Here is a 17,719-nt window from a genome sequence, read left to right on the forward strand (position 1 = left end):
GAAATTTCCGCACCGCTTTCATCTGTCACTCACAGATACATATTATCAAACCCTGCTTAAAATTAATTTATCATATTCAACAAGTAAATTTGTTGTCGATAGAAAATCAAAATGCTAAAACTACCAAAATGATTTGCTTGTGATTAAGTATTTTACTCACAAAGGCAGACTTTTTTTCTTATTCACTCTAGTAATTATTATTTAAAAGCGAATATCGTATAATATAATCAGTATTTTGGCAAAGATTTTAATTTTAAACAACATCGCTAAAAAAACAAATTAGCTAGGATTCCATTGACAATATTTAGACAACAACACAATGGCACCTTGAATTAAATATTAAATTTAATATAATCGATATAGGTTAGGTACATACACACTGCAATCATTACAAGATTTTAGTTTATTAAGATGTAATATAAACTAATTTGTGAAATTAAGCATATGTGACAATTAGTGTTGTAAATATATATATCAGGTAGGTGTTGTTGTTAAATAAACTACCAACTTAAAACCCATTTCGTGAAATAAGCGAAAGGTGAACAATCGCATAATTTGTTTGTTTACATTTTGTGTAGAGGCTGTGAATGAGAAATCTCGTATCAAGAATTTTCAAGAAATAATAAATAGAATCCGGAGAATTTAACTTAACAAAATTTCGAGAATTCTCATTTCTCGTTATCAATGAGATTCTCGAGAAATCGCAAAATTGTCAGTAGGATGACCAACCGATCCCAAGCGGACTTTAAAGAAACTGAATGGAATTTCTCAAAGAAAACAGCTAATTCGCAATAATGTCTATGTTTCGAGTTTTTTCGAGATTCTCGATAAATCAAAAAACCAATCTTGAATCTTCAAGAAAACAAATAGGTACTCTTGATTCGAGAAATAAACAATGTCGATAAATTACAAGCTCTCTGTGATGCATCAAAAATAAAATATTTTCACGATACTTATATAAATACTTAATAAAAGCTAAAAGTAGTATACCTACTTGAAACATTACCTCCCATTTCAAAATATGACCTACATGTGTATTTACGTATTACTAATTACGTTTTGCATGTATTCGTATAACCTTTAGCAAATATGAACGTATTTTCCTAGAAGTCTGTGAGTTTCTAATGGATCCGATATAACTACCTACTCTTAAACAACAATCTTAAATAACCACAATTTCATACATACTCTAATTAAATGTTTGTGCTATATTTACTTAGGTAATATAACACTATATTAAATATGCAATTTGTAATAGTGTTATAAGATCTGGCACTTAAGCATAAAAGTTACGTCTTATTTTAATTAAAAAAACCGAAATGTTACTGTAGAAAACAGTTTTATTTGATAAACAATTAAACAACAAAACAACAAAAAAATAAACAATTTTAACAATTGTGATACAAAAGTAAATATTACTATTAATGCATTGGATAGATATTTAACCCGATAACACGTGCATTTCAGTAATGCAAATAATTCGTAGGTAAGTACGTATAAAACAATTCATTTCAAACATATCCAGTATCATTATTCATTACTTAGTAGAGTTTCGGTTAGCTAACTTAATGAACTATTAATATCAAATTTCACATTTTAGTGTTTGTTATAATAATTTTCTCATGACCCTCCTATTGGAAATATTTTTTCTTTGTAGATACAGATCTCACAATGTCAAGACTGGTAAATTTATTTTTGATCGGTTTATAAATCTCACTGATTACAATAATATTATAAAATTGCTTAGAGATATATTAGATAAGGAAACGCTTATAATATGTAATTATTATTACCGTATCGTATAATTATCTTTAAATGTATGGAGTTATTTATTACATATACTACTTGTATAATATTTGACAACTTTAATTAATTACTATTGTTGATTAGAAAGAATATTTACGATAATAATATAAGTGCAAATATCTTGAACGAAAAAGCAAGAATATGGGTTCATAATGAATTGAAAACTATATATCTGTACAAAAGTCGTGATACAGATACATATTATTATTATTTACAAGTCACATACCTAGTTTGAAAAAAAATCACGTGAAAGATATTTATTTAATTCATAACACAAACCTTTATCAATCACTATAATATGTTGAGTATAAATAAGTCACCACCGCAAGGAGCATAAGTAGTGTGACTTATATTATCTTTGTAAAAACGTTAGAAACTAACTCACCCCCTCTCCCGTCACTCACGAAGGGCTTACAATTGATTGGTATGATTACATTATGAAGTATTTGCACCCATTACAGATCGCAGATACCTTTATACTATGATAATCAGTAATCACCCTGGCGGTGAAAGATGTGAGTTTGACTCCCACTGAGTCCGATTTTTTTATATATTTTTTTTCTACTATATACCTATGTTTCTGAGTATGTGTATCTAACATTCTTAAATCTTGTATATATTCAGTATGGAATAAAAAATAATAATTAAATTAATATACTTAAATATTCATTGAATTAAACCACAGACGCCATCACTAAATAGTCACCGGTATACCCTCAAACCAGTTCGTAGCTATTTTAATGAAATCTGTTTTTTATCATTACAATAAAAATTAAATTAAATCAAACAACCTTTTTGTGTGTTTGTAAGTAATAATTACATAAAACCGCCATCACCACATAGTGACAAGCACGCTTTAAAAAAAATAATTCCAGTGAACTACATAATATTATTATAATTAGTGGTCCATCCCACACTTTCTGTTAAATGGATAAAGGTACCTCTACGATGAAAAATAGGGCCGTACGTAAAAAAAACCTCAAAAATAATTGACCTTTTGTAGTTAATCGTGATACGATTTGAAATTAACATAATAGATATTAATAAAAAAAAAAACGCAAAACAGTTTTTAGAATATTTTGAAGTACAGCCGCAAATTATTGTACATTATACGTACAGTATAACAAAACGTCAAGACAGGCCGCCATTTAGCAATGCTGCCAATTCACAGAATATTTTTTTCTATGTCGACCAATTCAGCAACACTTCAAAAAATTCTGTAATCGCCATCAAGTGATAAAATACAAAAAGGTCATAATATGAAGCCGTCTAAATTAGTCAGTAAAATGTATTGGTTCCTTCGTAGTATAAAATAGCGCATGAGATAGGTATCCTGGTTGACTCAGACCTCTCAGTTCTTAACTCTTCGATTTTCTTCCCTGTGGTAATTGCCGCCATTCTACAGTAGGCAACATACGTATGTTATTTATACATTTTACCATAATATCTCATTTATGTGGGTCTATTCTATACTTATCGAACGCTAAAGTGATAAATAGTATCAAACTAAGGGTAGGTTTGTATCAAAATATTAGCACTTATTGTAAAAATTACACGAAGTTGGTTTTTATTGTTGCAATAAGTGCTTTAATTTTAACAGCAGTAAGATAGCAATAAGTGCTATTATTTTGATACAAACCTACCCTAAGTTTGATAATATTTATCACTTTATCACTTTGGCGGTCGATAGGTTTAGAATAGACGCAATGAACCTAATATGATAATACATAATAGTTTTTAATTAAATCATTAAAATAATATGTTATTTTTGAACATTCGCCGCCCCCTCAATTCTGTCGCCCGGGTGTTTCGCACCTTTAACACCCCCGCTTGGCGAACCCCTGGATTTCGTCCAATCCTAAACTCTTTGATCGAATCTTAAATCTCGTTACTTGTCCATTAAGCTATTATAAATTAATTACTATAAGCGTATTTTTGCAAACATTTCCCTTCGTTCTACGTTTTAATATTTCACTCAGCCTCCATGTTTTTTTTCTAATTAAACTGTCAATCAATCAATGCTAGAAAATTCATCTGCAGCTCTATACGCTATATAAATAATTCACACGATAAAACCTAGCAGTCCAGTGTTGCCAGATTTTCAAAATTGAAAAGATTTTTTTTTAATTAAAAAAAAATATCACTCGTTGGACAAAAATGTATGAAACCCAACAATTATTCTTGATTAAAATTGCATAAATAGTCTTTGTATCTTTTGAAAAACCATATTAAAAATTACCTTTTATTAAATATAAATAAAAATCAGTAGATTTACTGAAATTCCCGTAGACATGACAACACTGGCGAGCACTGAAGTTAATTAACAATTTATTGTGTTCACTATTACGTCGATGCATGTAAATTGAACGTCATGAAACTTTAATGAAATTTTCTTCAATTACGTTGACGTAAGGGCAGTGGCGTAACTACTTCGCTCAATATTCCGCAGCGTGGAAACCCATTTTTAAATAAAAATATATGTTCACAAAATTAAGTAAATTCTAAGTTTATTAAATAATATATCATAGCTTAACGAAACGTACATCCAGAGTGACTCGAACGAACCATTGCATTGGTTGATGTAACACATGTGTTTTTATATATTATATTATATGAAACCTTCTTAATATTTAAGTACTTAATAAAATATCGTAAATTCTAAAAAAGTCATATTTTTATTATAAATCATACACAGCAAGAAAAATTAAGTATGTCTTTACATTTATTTAATGTTGCTTTGCGCGATACCTACTACACGCTTTTAAGATTCAACGTGTTCAATTTATTATATTCGTTTTCAGGAAGTGTTTATAACCCAAAACAACTGTAAATGTAAATATCTCAATTAAATATTATAAAATCTACCAAAACTTTGTTTCAAAACTACTAAAACTATGTAAAATCCAGTTAAATTAATAGACAGTATGTACATATCGCATTTATGTTAGTATATTGTTTATTAATAAGCATAAAGAGGAAAGGGGAATTAACCCTCAGTTTATTTTCAAAATATGTTTTATTGAAAAGAATAAAGTGAAGCTGTAAAAAAGACCTAACCATCATTTTTATTGATTTCTCTTTAATTACCTCAATAATTAATATCAGATTAATTTAGAACATAAGATTCCAAAATAATTATTTTCATGCACTTTCAGGTTTATTGTATATTTTAACTTTGACCAAAAACCATAACAAAAACGTTTTTGTGCCTCCTGTATTTTTTTATGTTGGTTAAGTCCTTTTTCCTTGTAACAGTCGATATTATTACATAAAATAAAATAATTCCGGAAATCACTTTAGATGTTTATGTTACAAGAAGGATGGCAGATTTTCTGTTTCGTTCCAGTTCCGCTACTGCTTAAACCTATTATTATAATGACATTATTACGGTGGTTACAATCAGAGCGTTTGAACCCAAGTTCAATTTGCGTTCTTGAAAATGAATATACTCGATGTTTCCCCACGTATACCTATTTACATATTGTAACCCAGTTATACATAGAGAAGGTCTATCGTATGAATGTTTTATTTTTATTTCAAAACCTAAAAGATGCAGTTTATACAAAATCTTAAATATTTATAGCGACTATTTGTGACGAGCACATTTTCATAATCTTCAACACGGTTGCAGTGTACTACGGCAACTGTGCATAGAATACTTGTCATCACTCTATTCCACTTCTACAGAACTGAGGTTCTTCTCATACTCACAAAGTTACTTATCAGTAGCATAGTCTTCGAGACATATTTGTATAGAGGTATATATACGTAAAAGACAAAAAAAAAATACCAATGTAGGTATACAATGGGTATTATACATTGTCTGATGCTTCGAATGGAAGATGTAGGTACTGCCTAATAGTTCCCTCCAAACCAACCCGGCCCGTATCACATTTAGTCTTATTCAAGCGTATCACGAGGCCTTACGTTTGATCTGAAGCATCAGCAGTTGTTTGCACTTGGTAAATTCTCGCATGATGTAGTTCCGCAATTGAAAGTATAAGCAGGCTTTTAATAGGTTTTCTTTATCAACTTTACTGTTATATTATTGGATTCATGTACCGTTTGGATTGAAATTGAATGTATGTACCTAATTGAACGCCAATAATCCTTTTATTCTAACGTGCGTTTTTTTCTTTTTTCACAGGCTTTATTGAAGATATCGTCCGCCTACTTGAATAAGAAAATCCCCAACATACCCGATATAAAAGTAGATGGAGGGGAAGAAAAATGGTAAGCAAATGAAATGATCATAAATTCTAATGAATTTAAATTCAAATCCAAGTACATACCTTCGGTAGATTGTATTAATATGAAATGATCATAAATTAAAATAATATATTTCGATATCTTTTGAAATAATCCAGTCGACAGATAATTATCTATCGAATAGATTAATTTAAGTCTAACTAAGACGTGCAATCGACTACTAATATACATGTTTACATAGTATACCAACACCAATTATGTGCGAGCGTGTAACCAAACATCATAATTATATAACAATAACAAGTATTCAAAAAAACTAACGTTACGTGGGGTTAAAAGAAAGATAGAAGATAGCTTTTAAGAAAGATAGAAATTTGCTGAGAGATATCTTTGCTTATTTGAATCGATAACTTACTAGAAATTACTATCTTGAAACATGTAAAATCGTGATTAAAAATATACATTTTAAATGTAAAATGACGTCGTCGTCACAAATGAGGACTTTATTTAGTAAATTTTACTCTTGCACCAGTGTTGAATAAATGTGATATTTTTTAAAAATTCAAAATTATAGATGATCCCAATTGAAATTAAGAGTAGGTAATAAATAGTATTAAACATCTTAAAAATATGCATAATACAAATAATATAATATTGTTGTCGAGCGGAACTAAACTCTGAACTGCTGAAACCGGCATCGAACACAATAGCGATGATTTAATACCAATCACGCATAAAATTCTAACCACTATGCTCTCGGGGTGTTTCTCAAATTTCGGCAACCATTTTTTGTAATTTTGAATCAAGTATTAACAATATTAACGTTAATTCCTAGACGACGATAATAACTCGCGTGTTAATATTATTTTAATTGGCATGTTCAATGATTGGTTGCGTTGCCGATACTGCATGCTGAAATTGTTTCACCAGGAATATGTGGAGTGTTTGGCGGACGGTACTGGAGGAGAACGAGAAGTTGGCGAGAGCTCGCCTTGCCGCCGTGGAGGTCTTCCAGCAGCAGATTGCTGACGAGGCCAAGTCTTTGAGAGGACACAAAGTCACGTCCTCCAAGAAGGTAAAAACCAAATAAAAATGACTATAAATAGAAGGATCCTTATACATTATTTATGTTATGATATTTGGAATGGGATCGGACATGGTCAAAAGAAAGAAAAAGACGACATTTGAAATTATTTAGTAAGCTCCGTGAAGCATGGTTAAATTCGTAAACTCTCACAAATATGAGCATCGCTCAGCTGCCATTCCTATTTTCTTATTAACGCAATATAGTGTCATTTTTGTATGTCAATTATTGTGATTTCTTATTCGAGTGTAGTTATAAACGGTTGTATACAATTAATTTTATAGGTTATTTCAACGAAATAATAATGCCGAAGTACCTATAGTATTTTTGACTGCTTATCTACTCATCGTAACGGATTGTCGTATATAAAGATGAAACTTCTATATTATATAAAAGTAAATCTGCAAACAAGTTACCTAGGCTAGGGGTCGGCAGAAGCAGCTCGCGAGCCACATGCGGCTCTTTGCATGGACGTTTGCGGCTCTTCAGATATAAACTCCAATTTCACTTCATCCCAAGCAGCCTTATAACCGCCGAACAAACTTAGTCGCATACGTTCTCTTAAAATCCAATGTCAATGAACTTAACTTGACACCGTTCCTTAACTTGACGCGTTAAAAAAAACTAGCTTTTGGTATTTTCACAATCTTTGGATCTACATATATGCCAACAAACATTCTCATCTATGAACCAAATAAAAAAATAAACTTAGAAGCAGAATAATAATATTCCCCCACCCCCCCTAAAAATCCATATACACATATGTATATTACATATATGCGGCTCTCTAGTACTTTTGTTATCCTATTTCCTTGACAATTTGGCTCTTCTCACTTGACAAACTGCCGACCCCTGACCTAGGATAATGATTAAATCAGCCCGCGCCCGCGATGGCCGAGCGATATCTTCATTTATGAGGTCACGGATTTCGGGTTCGAATACCGGGTCTGAGAAATTTACATGGTATTTTTCAATGTATGTTTGAACCCAGATTTTATAAGTTAAGCAAGTGGCTAACATCCATTTCTCGTAAAAAAACTTTTAATAAACCTCTCAGGTAACATAGATCAGATTTTCGAGTCAATAAAACGTCTGCTCTGAAATTTGCATACCGGTACAGCATTCCCTGTACAGTAAAATTTGTATTTTTAAAGCTTTTGGACGTTCAATGAGACCCTTTTGAGTTCAAAGACTGTGTGGTAACCTGGTACTGAAAATTTTACTACGCCACGCAACTATATTATTGGACGCAATAATAAGAATTTTTGTAGCATATCTGCGATGTAGTCAACTTATCGTGACAACGAATTGAATTCAAAATTGTAGCAAAATTATTTATCAATAATTGGAATCTTGCCAAAAACCGGTTTCCAAGAAATGTCTACATCTAAATATTGTTATAATAATATCTGCAGAGAAATTATTCATGAGAATCGGTTGGTAAGATTTATTCCCTCCTATCGAACCTAGTGTACTTACCTAATTATTAGTAAATATATTTAATCTGATATAAGATAGGATAAGATAGATAGGTAACTATATAATAAAAAGTTTGTTTGTTTGTTTTTGGTGAACTAAAGCTAAGCAATTATTTAATTTTTAATTAACTAATTAAAATTATTAATTATTAAAATATAAATGATTAAAATTACTACAATACGTCATCTTTCGAAAGCTCAACATATGAAATACATATAAATTCGTAATAGAAATATTTTCGTTCTGATAAAATATCTTTTCATTTTACCAACAGTGTACAGACCACTTGGTGATTGTCCATAAGGAGCTACAAACCTGTGTCCAGGATGTGGACAAGACGAAGAAGCTGTATTTTGATGAGGAGCACTCAGCACACGACGTCCGCGACAAGGCCAAGGATATTGAAGAAAAGTTCGTTTACTTTTTTTATAAGAAAAATAATTATTTTATAATGATACCTAATATTTTTTTTACATTATTTCCAATGCCCAAATTTATCAACCATAAAGCAATATCTATTGTGTAGACATGTTATATCATTACTTAGTTGTATTTTTATTTGATTTACTACATACGCAAAAAAAAAATTCTGCATACAAAATATTATTTTCGTTTGATGTTTTCATATAAATGCGTTAGCTCTACATTATTATGAACATTAACACCAAAAACGTGTTCCATACCTAAAGTACTTAAATATGTTTGTTCTTTGCCTGCCAAATGATACATAAACAAATCCAATAATATTTTCCATTTTTTCAAATTCTCATTTCCATTTTCACAACCAATTAAATGCAGTATTACATCATTCTCAATACGAGGTTTTCTTTGATTGTTTTCCCGCATTTAGAGCATTCTCCCGAGTAGTATACCTACCTACAATTAATAAATAATGTTTTATGTGAATTTCTTACTTAAGCATTTTATAGGAAATTGGTATAATATCTAGGGTCAGCTGTTGCGGATGGTCCTTAATAAATTTAATGAAAACAGTCATGTGAACTTTGGGGATCTCTCGGAGGATAAAATTATTTTGATGTAGTTTGAATCTAAGAATTAAATGCAGATAAATTCTACATTTCAATCACGATTTATGCATTCATAAAATGTTTTAATGATTCAACAGAATGGCGTGGTTTTTAAATATGAAGATAATTATTTACTAGGAAAGTTATACTATATCTTATATTAATGATATAATTATTAAACAAACAAAAAAATCAGACTGTATATACCTATCGACTAAATAGTCAAACAATAACAAATTATAACTTGCAAAAATGGTCATTTAATTCAAGTAATGACGGAATAAGTTTTTAAAATATATACCTACGTGAAATACAAACCGATAGTCAGCCCATTGTAAATACGCCATCGTCATAGATGTGGGTTATTTCTAAAATAAGCACACAACAATCGAATCGCCCAAGAATATGTTCGGTGAAGGTTTCAGATAGAAAACATCACAAAAGTTTTTTTAATGAGGACAGCAAGTTTACAGAATCGGACCGCCGCCAATTATTACACCATTGTCACATTGTCTACAAAATTGCATAATATTTAAAAAGTTGCTAGTTCATTCTATAGATATAATATGTATACCAACTTGAAATAGCAAATATAAACACTAAGTGCCAAGAAAATAATTGAGATTGAACAATTATTTAAAACACAATTGAAAAATCTTTATTTTTTCAGCGATCACGATTCCACCTAATGTATCGCCGCCAGCCATTTTATTACAGAACATAAAAGCTATTAAGTAGGTAGCCGATAGTGCCGTGCCTTTCATATACAAAAAAAAACACATACCTTGGACTTAGATCTCGTCCGTTTCCTTTTATTTTTCTTATGCACAGGGAATTTTTGTGACACCTTAAACAGGAAACATAAAGTTTAAGATTTTCACGGTTGTCTGTTATCGTAATAGATTTTCGAGTTGTCGCTGCGTGCTCTTCATCCTTCTTTCCACGACGTTTCGGGCATGTTGAATAGGCCATTCTCAAAAGAATCTATTACCATACATAGAAAACCTCTAAATCTGTAGTTTGATTACTTTGATCGATTATACTTGTGCATAATAATAACATATTTAATTGTTTTAATTTTAAGTCTTTAAGTTTTAGTCTCCATGCTATATATTATGCGGGTCTGTACATTTTTTGTGTGCATTTTTTAGCTATAATAACAATGTTTAAATAATGGGAAAAGTTTTTTCTTCCAATTAAAATTATGTCAAATAAAATACATTACCTACATATGCGTTCTTAGTTAAATTTTGCGCGATGGCTGATCGGAAACCAATTTATTTCGAGCATAAAAATTTGAATACTAAATTAAGAATATTGTCAAATAATAGCTGAAATGAATTTTATATTTACTTTTCACGTGTTGTTTTTGTAAGTTAATTAGAATACATTAAAATATATCGACTTTATTTAAAAATAGATTGGTATGTATGTACCTACATTTACTCGCTATGATTACATCTTTTTAATTTATAATATTTACATTGTGCGTACTATACTATATCAGGATTGCTGACCTAAAACAAGTTGTAATTTGAATAAGAAATAACCCTCACTGACGCACTATTAGGAAGCTAACAATCTAACCCGATAATAAGTAATCTTCACCTGTATAATCACTAACACCTCTTTGGTTTAACAAATCAATACACTGGTAACTTGTAGTGCATATAATAACTGAGAAATACCTACTTTAAAAGCTGCAACGGAACTTCCAATTGTCTTACAGTTCACTTCTGAACGAACAAAGTGATAAATACCATAATAAACATTTTTACCGAGTATGCAATCAAAGGACAGGAATGGATCGGAGCACGGTTCCGGTTTGTAAAATTCTCGACCCGACTCGTGACAAAATTCGTGTCCAGAAATTTGTACCTATGCAGTTCGCCGTATCACACTTCACCGTGAAATGTTATACCGGAAATATATAGCCGTATGTTAAAGACTGTCCAACCTCTTTGGGTCGTATAGTACTGACAAATTCATGTCTAAATAAAACACGGTTCTTGTGAAGCCAACAGCAAACAATTTTTAAAAATAGCCCATATATTGGATTATTTTTTAGGTTAGGTTAGGTTTTCATTCTTTAATTCATGAATTTTGCCAAAATCAGCTATGAAAATTGAATTAATGTTCATATTATTGAATCTAATAATATTGGAGACCGTATGACTGTGTAAAAATGTTTTACGTACAATTTAGATGTAACCGGAAAAATGAATACCTAATTGAAGTTTAGTTCGTTGTTAAGAAAATAATTAAAACGTTTACTCACTGCACCCGCGATAGCCGAATGATAGCATGTCCATTCATAAAGTCATGGGCCTCGGGTTCAATTCCCGGATCTAGAAAATTCACATGTTGAAAGTAAGCAGGAAGCAAATTAGCGCGTTGTCGACATTTTTTCACGTTTTAAATATATATAACAAACCATTAATTAACGTTTAAAAATAGCCACTTCATTTTTATGGTATCATGTAAGTTAGAATTTAAACCTGGCTTCTTTTAAAAAATACTTGATCATCAAACGAAAAAAAATAATAAATATTATAAAATTTAATATTTTTTAATCAAACAAATTTTAATCTGCCGTTACATTACCACAATATGTACACCAATTTGCTAAATTATTTTCATATTCATAATATTATCTGTCGCGCGATTTTTATGTTGCTATTTTTATGTGAAAATACTCATTATTTATAAATTTAAACTGTAGTATTCTAAGGACAGTATAGTGAAATAGCGCTAGCAATTTGCAATGTATTTTATGTATCTTCAATTTATTGTATGTCAAAATATATTCATAGCTATTTTTTTTGTGTTTCAGACTCAAAAAGAAAAAAGGCTCCTTCTTCCAGTCGATAACATCTCTACAGAAAAATAGCGCAAAAGTTTCGTCCAGGCGGGATGCCTTAGAAGAAAAGTCAACTGGCGCCCGAAACGATTACCTTCTTAGTCTAGCTGCAGCGAATGCTCATCAGGTATTTCAAAACTAATTAACTCTGTCCAAAAATTGATAATGTATTCAGAAAATTACTATATATTATAAATTACTATTATAATAATATAATTATATATAACGTAATTGCTTTTTTAAAAAGCTGGTGTCGCGGATATAAATCAAAATTGTCGCATAAGCACATCTGCAGCAGCTGCTTTGTCATTCGTTTCGTATATTCACGTGACGTCACTGTCCCAGCATGGCCTCGTCTATGCACATGGAAGAAAGTTCCAATATTGCACCCAATTTTGATTTATGACTATCCCAGTCGATACGATTTCCAATGTGCTACTGGGCCTACAACTTTTGAGAGCAGTGGCGGTTTTCCATAAACCAGACGATGCGATCGCCTCATTAGAAAGTATCGATATCTTAGTTTAAAAAATAGTCGACACAAAGAAACCGTTGCTGTACCTATTAATACCCATTATAATACATATCTTTATGTCGGTTTACCGCACAGGCAAAATATTCACATGGGTGCCTCCAAACCTATCATCACTATAGACTTCCACGTACATAAAACCACCACAAGAGCAGGTTTCGTGGAAATGATATAATTCTTAATGAATAGTGTGTATGTCAATTTAAGTTTTTGGTGTATTTAAGCCGTTATTAAATAATAATAATTACAAGATAAAAAGAACTTTTAATATACCACGCTTTTAAATTATCTGTTGAATCATATAAACTGGACAATTCTATGTATTAATAAATACTATTTTTTGTACTTAATAGAATTACTGAATAAATATAGAATACTGAAATGTCATTTTGACATTTCATATTGATTTCCATAGTAACGCACGTATATATTAATAATTTAGTTGCTAGGACCACCTTAGCAACCAATAATAGTGTTTTACTTTCTACGATTTTTTCCGAAATAACTTTCCATACAAAACAGAATTAACTGAAAATGAATACCATTGTGCTTAAAGATGGCTAAAAGTATTAAAAGAATGCACTGATATATTCTAAAAGTTTCAAATGTCTAGCTAGTCGGAAGGTTAATTAAAAATCGATTGCAAGATTTGTATTGGACAAACAAGAAAAAATTTGTATTGGACAAACAAGAATACGAGCTAATAAAAATGTGGTAAAATGGCTAAGTAGATACATAGATATTTACAGACAATTATTGTCTGTAAAATTTGAAAGTAACAATAAAAAGAAACGGCATTCTAGGGCTGCTTAAGGGTGTCACTTTGTTTAGGGACATCACTGCCAGAGAAGGTATCAAAATATAGAACTGGACCGCTCTGTAAAAATATTGTGCCACTCATATAAAAGTGAAGGAACTATTTTCGGTCAATAAAAAGGTCAACGGTTTCATTTTTGCCAAATTTCAACTGCATGTATTAGAAAGCAATCACGGGTATTGGACCCGAAAAGATTATGACAACATACCAAAGAAGCGTTGTCTACAATAATATTATAATGTTGCGTGCGAATTTGAAGCAATTTAGTGAGACTTTCCTACGCACGCATCTTTAGCGATGTATGTCACGTAACTTACCTTATATCCCGTGTTAAAGGGTTAATAATATAATAATAATAATACATTGATTATTGAAACGGTTCGTTATATTTTTTCAGAACCGCTACTTCCTCGCCGATCTCCAAGAATGCATGAGCACCATGGAAGCATCCGTGTACGAGCGAGTGGCGGAGTACCTTACACTGATGGGCCGCACGGAACTCCTCACCTGTTCAGCTACGCAGCACTCCTTCGGGAAGATCCGGGACCAGGCGCAGCAACTCACCAGGGAGTACAACCTTCAATGCTGTTACCTCTACTATCCTGTCCTCAAGCAACACATACAGGTTAGACCAATATTAATCTCATTATGGCACACTAAAAGAACATAATAAATTATATATCACACTGTGTGATACCATAGTATACTTGAAGCTAATTTGTATATTTTTGCTATTACTGACAGTGTTTACATTGCCAATGTCGTATCGGGTTGTCTCGCTCGGCTCTACTCTTTTTATTTATTGTTAACCGCCCGAACTATTGAATGGTATTTTCAATGTGATATAGTTAGTTAGTCACTCGTGAGTTTTTAAAGTTGTCAGATGTATTTTTAAATGATTTTAAATGAATATCTGAAACCGTGGACCCGCAATATATTATTATCTACTGAAGTAAACATGGCATTTAAATTAAATTTAGCGGTATATATTTTGTCACTCATGTATCCATACAATACATTTCTTAGATATTGGAGTGATGAAAGGATGATAAAAAATAATGTATAAAAAATGGGGCGGCGTTTTATCTAGGGACGTCACTGATTTGGTTACATGTAAACTGTAGGTACGTATCACAGTTCACCATAGTACAGTTCGCCGTGAGCTTTATTATCGGAAAAGCACCGAGATGAAAAAATTACACTTTCTCAGATATTAAATTTGATATGTTCGATTTGATATTTTGTATTTCTAAATTAATTACATAGGTACCTATTTTCTACTGTCTTTCCCTTGTATTTCGGTAGTTTTTATTACGTATTTTGTAAGTGTTTTGGGTACAAGTCAAATTACAGGAAGTCAGGCGGAAACTGCGCCAATTTTCATATCCGACTTTGACAAAATTCATGAATTCAAGAATGAAAACATCACCTAACCTAACAAATAATCCATTTTATCGGCCATTTTCAAAATTTGTTTGTCGCTGGTTTCCTTTAAACCGACAAGAACCATGCTTTATTTAGACATGAATTTTATCTCAGTACTACACGACCTAAAGACGTTGGACGGTCTTTAATAATATACGACCATATATTTCCGATACAACATTTCACGGTATACGGCGAACTGCATACGTACCTACACATTTCCGGACACGATTATAATTATAGTAGGTACAGTTGGTAATACTCTACTATCTAATTTGAAATGGAATGATACCATCGAATCTATTATTGATTTATGTATTTATTTCGTTTTCAGTACGAATACGAAGCCTGTGACAACGACCCCGTGGATACGGTGACGGCTGACCATGACAGCGCCGCAGCCACACTTTCGAGCGAGGCTCGCCGATGGGCGACCCGCATCGCCAGAGACAATAACACTGTAAGAGAAGACACCAGGAAACTCCTCGACTTTCTAGCACTCAGAGATTCAGGACAAAAGGTATGTATAATAATTAGAATATCGTCTGGCTATAATATAATAAGGGTATTAGACCTGGAAGCCACTACCTCCAAAAATTAAGTAAACTCATCTATGAATACGTCTTATCATCACATTACCTACTATTTTTATGGGTAAAACGGAATAGCCATTTTATATTATTGTATCTTAGAGGCAGTACCTATATTGTATATACGATTTTGATGAAAATGAATTAGCCCAGTCGCACATACAAACTCGTCTCGACTGCAATACGTCTAATTTGTCGATGTGATTTTATCAACATTCACATAACACGTGTAACTTAATATACTATCACACACAGCGATATTTTTGTAGAAAATACCTGCTAGTCGCATTTCACTCGACATACGATTCTTGTAGGATATCAAAATATTTCATCGGCGCAATCATTCGATTCGGCTGCCACTCTTTTGTGTGCGGATAGTTCCAACATTGTCGGTCGTTTTGATTTATGGCCATGTCCTCATGACCAGGGGCCGATCCAGGGGACCATTACAGTATAATTCTTGTAACACTGAATGTTGAGTTTCTCCGAAAGTGTTATTTCTTAGACATACAGTTCTCTAGTATAGATTTAGATATACATATTATGTATATTTAGTGTCTTGTATTTTGATACTTTTATATTATGACATAGTGTTTAACGAGAAATTGTTAACAAATCCCAAACAAAATATTTATACTTTATTGTTAAATATGAGCTTTCCCCAATAGTACATGCCTACATTTGTATAAAAACCCTTACTGAATATACCTTAGTTTAATACTAGTTCTTTGTTTTTAAATGTCATGCTGTGAACGTCTTCAATTTATATTTTGTAAAGTTCACAATATGTAAAATAAACAATTTTGAATTTGAAATAGTCAAACCGTCGGACCAGTATTATTATAGTAAAAATTAATACTTCGGTTTTTTTTAAATATATTTGTCCAAAAGCAATGGGTCAAAGATGTTTCAAGTCGTACCCTCCTCTAAATCAATTCTCTGGAAATCCTGGTTGGCAATCATTCATCTACAGCCTACTGTATACGTAATCCGTAGCACTTCTCTGAATAAAATGTATAGGTCACAAAATCAGATCTTAATATTATTTATTAATATTGATTATACTCTGATGCATTCGGTTACTTTGAAACTCATTTGTATTAATGGTCCGTATTACTGTGGTTCATATCAATTGGAAATTTTGTCAAAAATTAATTACATATACGAGGGTTGTCCAAGAATTAAAGACCTTTATTATTTTAAAAATTAGGAACATTTTATTTTTATAAAAAAAAGCATACAAAATTTTAGGTAGGCACATATCTCCACTATTTTTCTACGTCGTCCCGTTGTGATCGATGCACTTGGTGAGCCATCGCACTAGGTTCTTGATTCCCTTGTAGAAATCTGCCGCCGCCGTCCTCAAAAATGTTTTCACCTCTTCCTCCACGTCCTTGTCGGTCTCGAAGCATTTTCCGGCCAAATGTTGCTTCAGGTGAAGAAAAAGATAGAAATAACTCGGCGCCAGGTCATAAGCAGGATGATGGAGGACATCCCATTTAAATGAGTCCAAAAGTTTCAAAAAGACCTAAGCGCCTTTCACACGATTTTGTTTATGAGTTTCCGTCAGCATTTTGGGCATCCAACGAGCACACCTTTGCATACCCCAATTGTCCCCTCAAAATCGTTTGTATGGTAGATTTACTGACGTCTGGGATCAAAATTGCGAGCTCACGGACTACCAGACAGCGATCTTCACGAACTTTATCATTGATTTTATTCAATAAAATGTCACCAATTGAGCTCCTCTTTCCTTTCCCTTCTCATCATCTTCTACCACACGAAAACTTAGTAAACCACTTTCTGACATTCCGCTGGTTCATCACATTACCATAGTTAGATGTGAGACGACGATGGATTTCAACCGAATGATTAAACGCACTTCGCTG

The 17,719-nt window shown here is 31.9% G+C and overlaps 1 protein-coding gene across 3 annotated transcripts in view; it reads left to right on the forward strand.

Moving 5' to 3' along the window:
• The window catches only part of nwk (FCH and double SH3 domains nervous wreck), a 66,967-nt gene that overhangs the window by 29,673 nt on the left and 19,575 nt on the right, over positions 1 to 17,719 (forward strand). For all 3 annotated transcript variants that reach the window (XM_085942885.1, XM_085942898.1, XM_085942891.1), the window contains exons 3-8: positions 5,954 to 6,039; positions 6,946 to 7,090; positions 8,853 to 8,989; positions 12,440 to 12,593; positions 14,213 to 14,440; positions 15,575 to 15,760. In XM_085942885.1, the coding sequence (XP_085799011.1) occupies positions 5,954 to 6,039; positions 6,946 to 7,090; positions 8,853 to 8,989; positions 12,440 to 12,593; positions 14,213 to 14,440; positions 15,575 to 15,760 (936 nt within the window). The remainder of the gene's footprint in view (positions 1 to 5,953; positions 6,040 to 6,945; positions 7,091 to 8,852; positions 8,990 to 12,439; positions 12,594 to 14,212; positions 14,441 to 15,574; positions 15,761 to 17,719) is intronic.

This window comes from Rhyacophila brunnea, unplaced genomic scaffold (assembly GCF_057557595.1).
Source record: "Rhyacophila brunnea isolate RB1 unplaced genomic scaffold, BYU_Rbru_1.0 scaffold_1, whole genome shotgun sequence".
Lineage (NCBI taxonomy): Eukaryota > Metazoa > Arthropoda > Insecta > Trichoptera > Rhyacophilidae > Rhyacophila > Rhyacophila brunnea.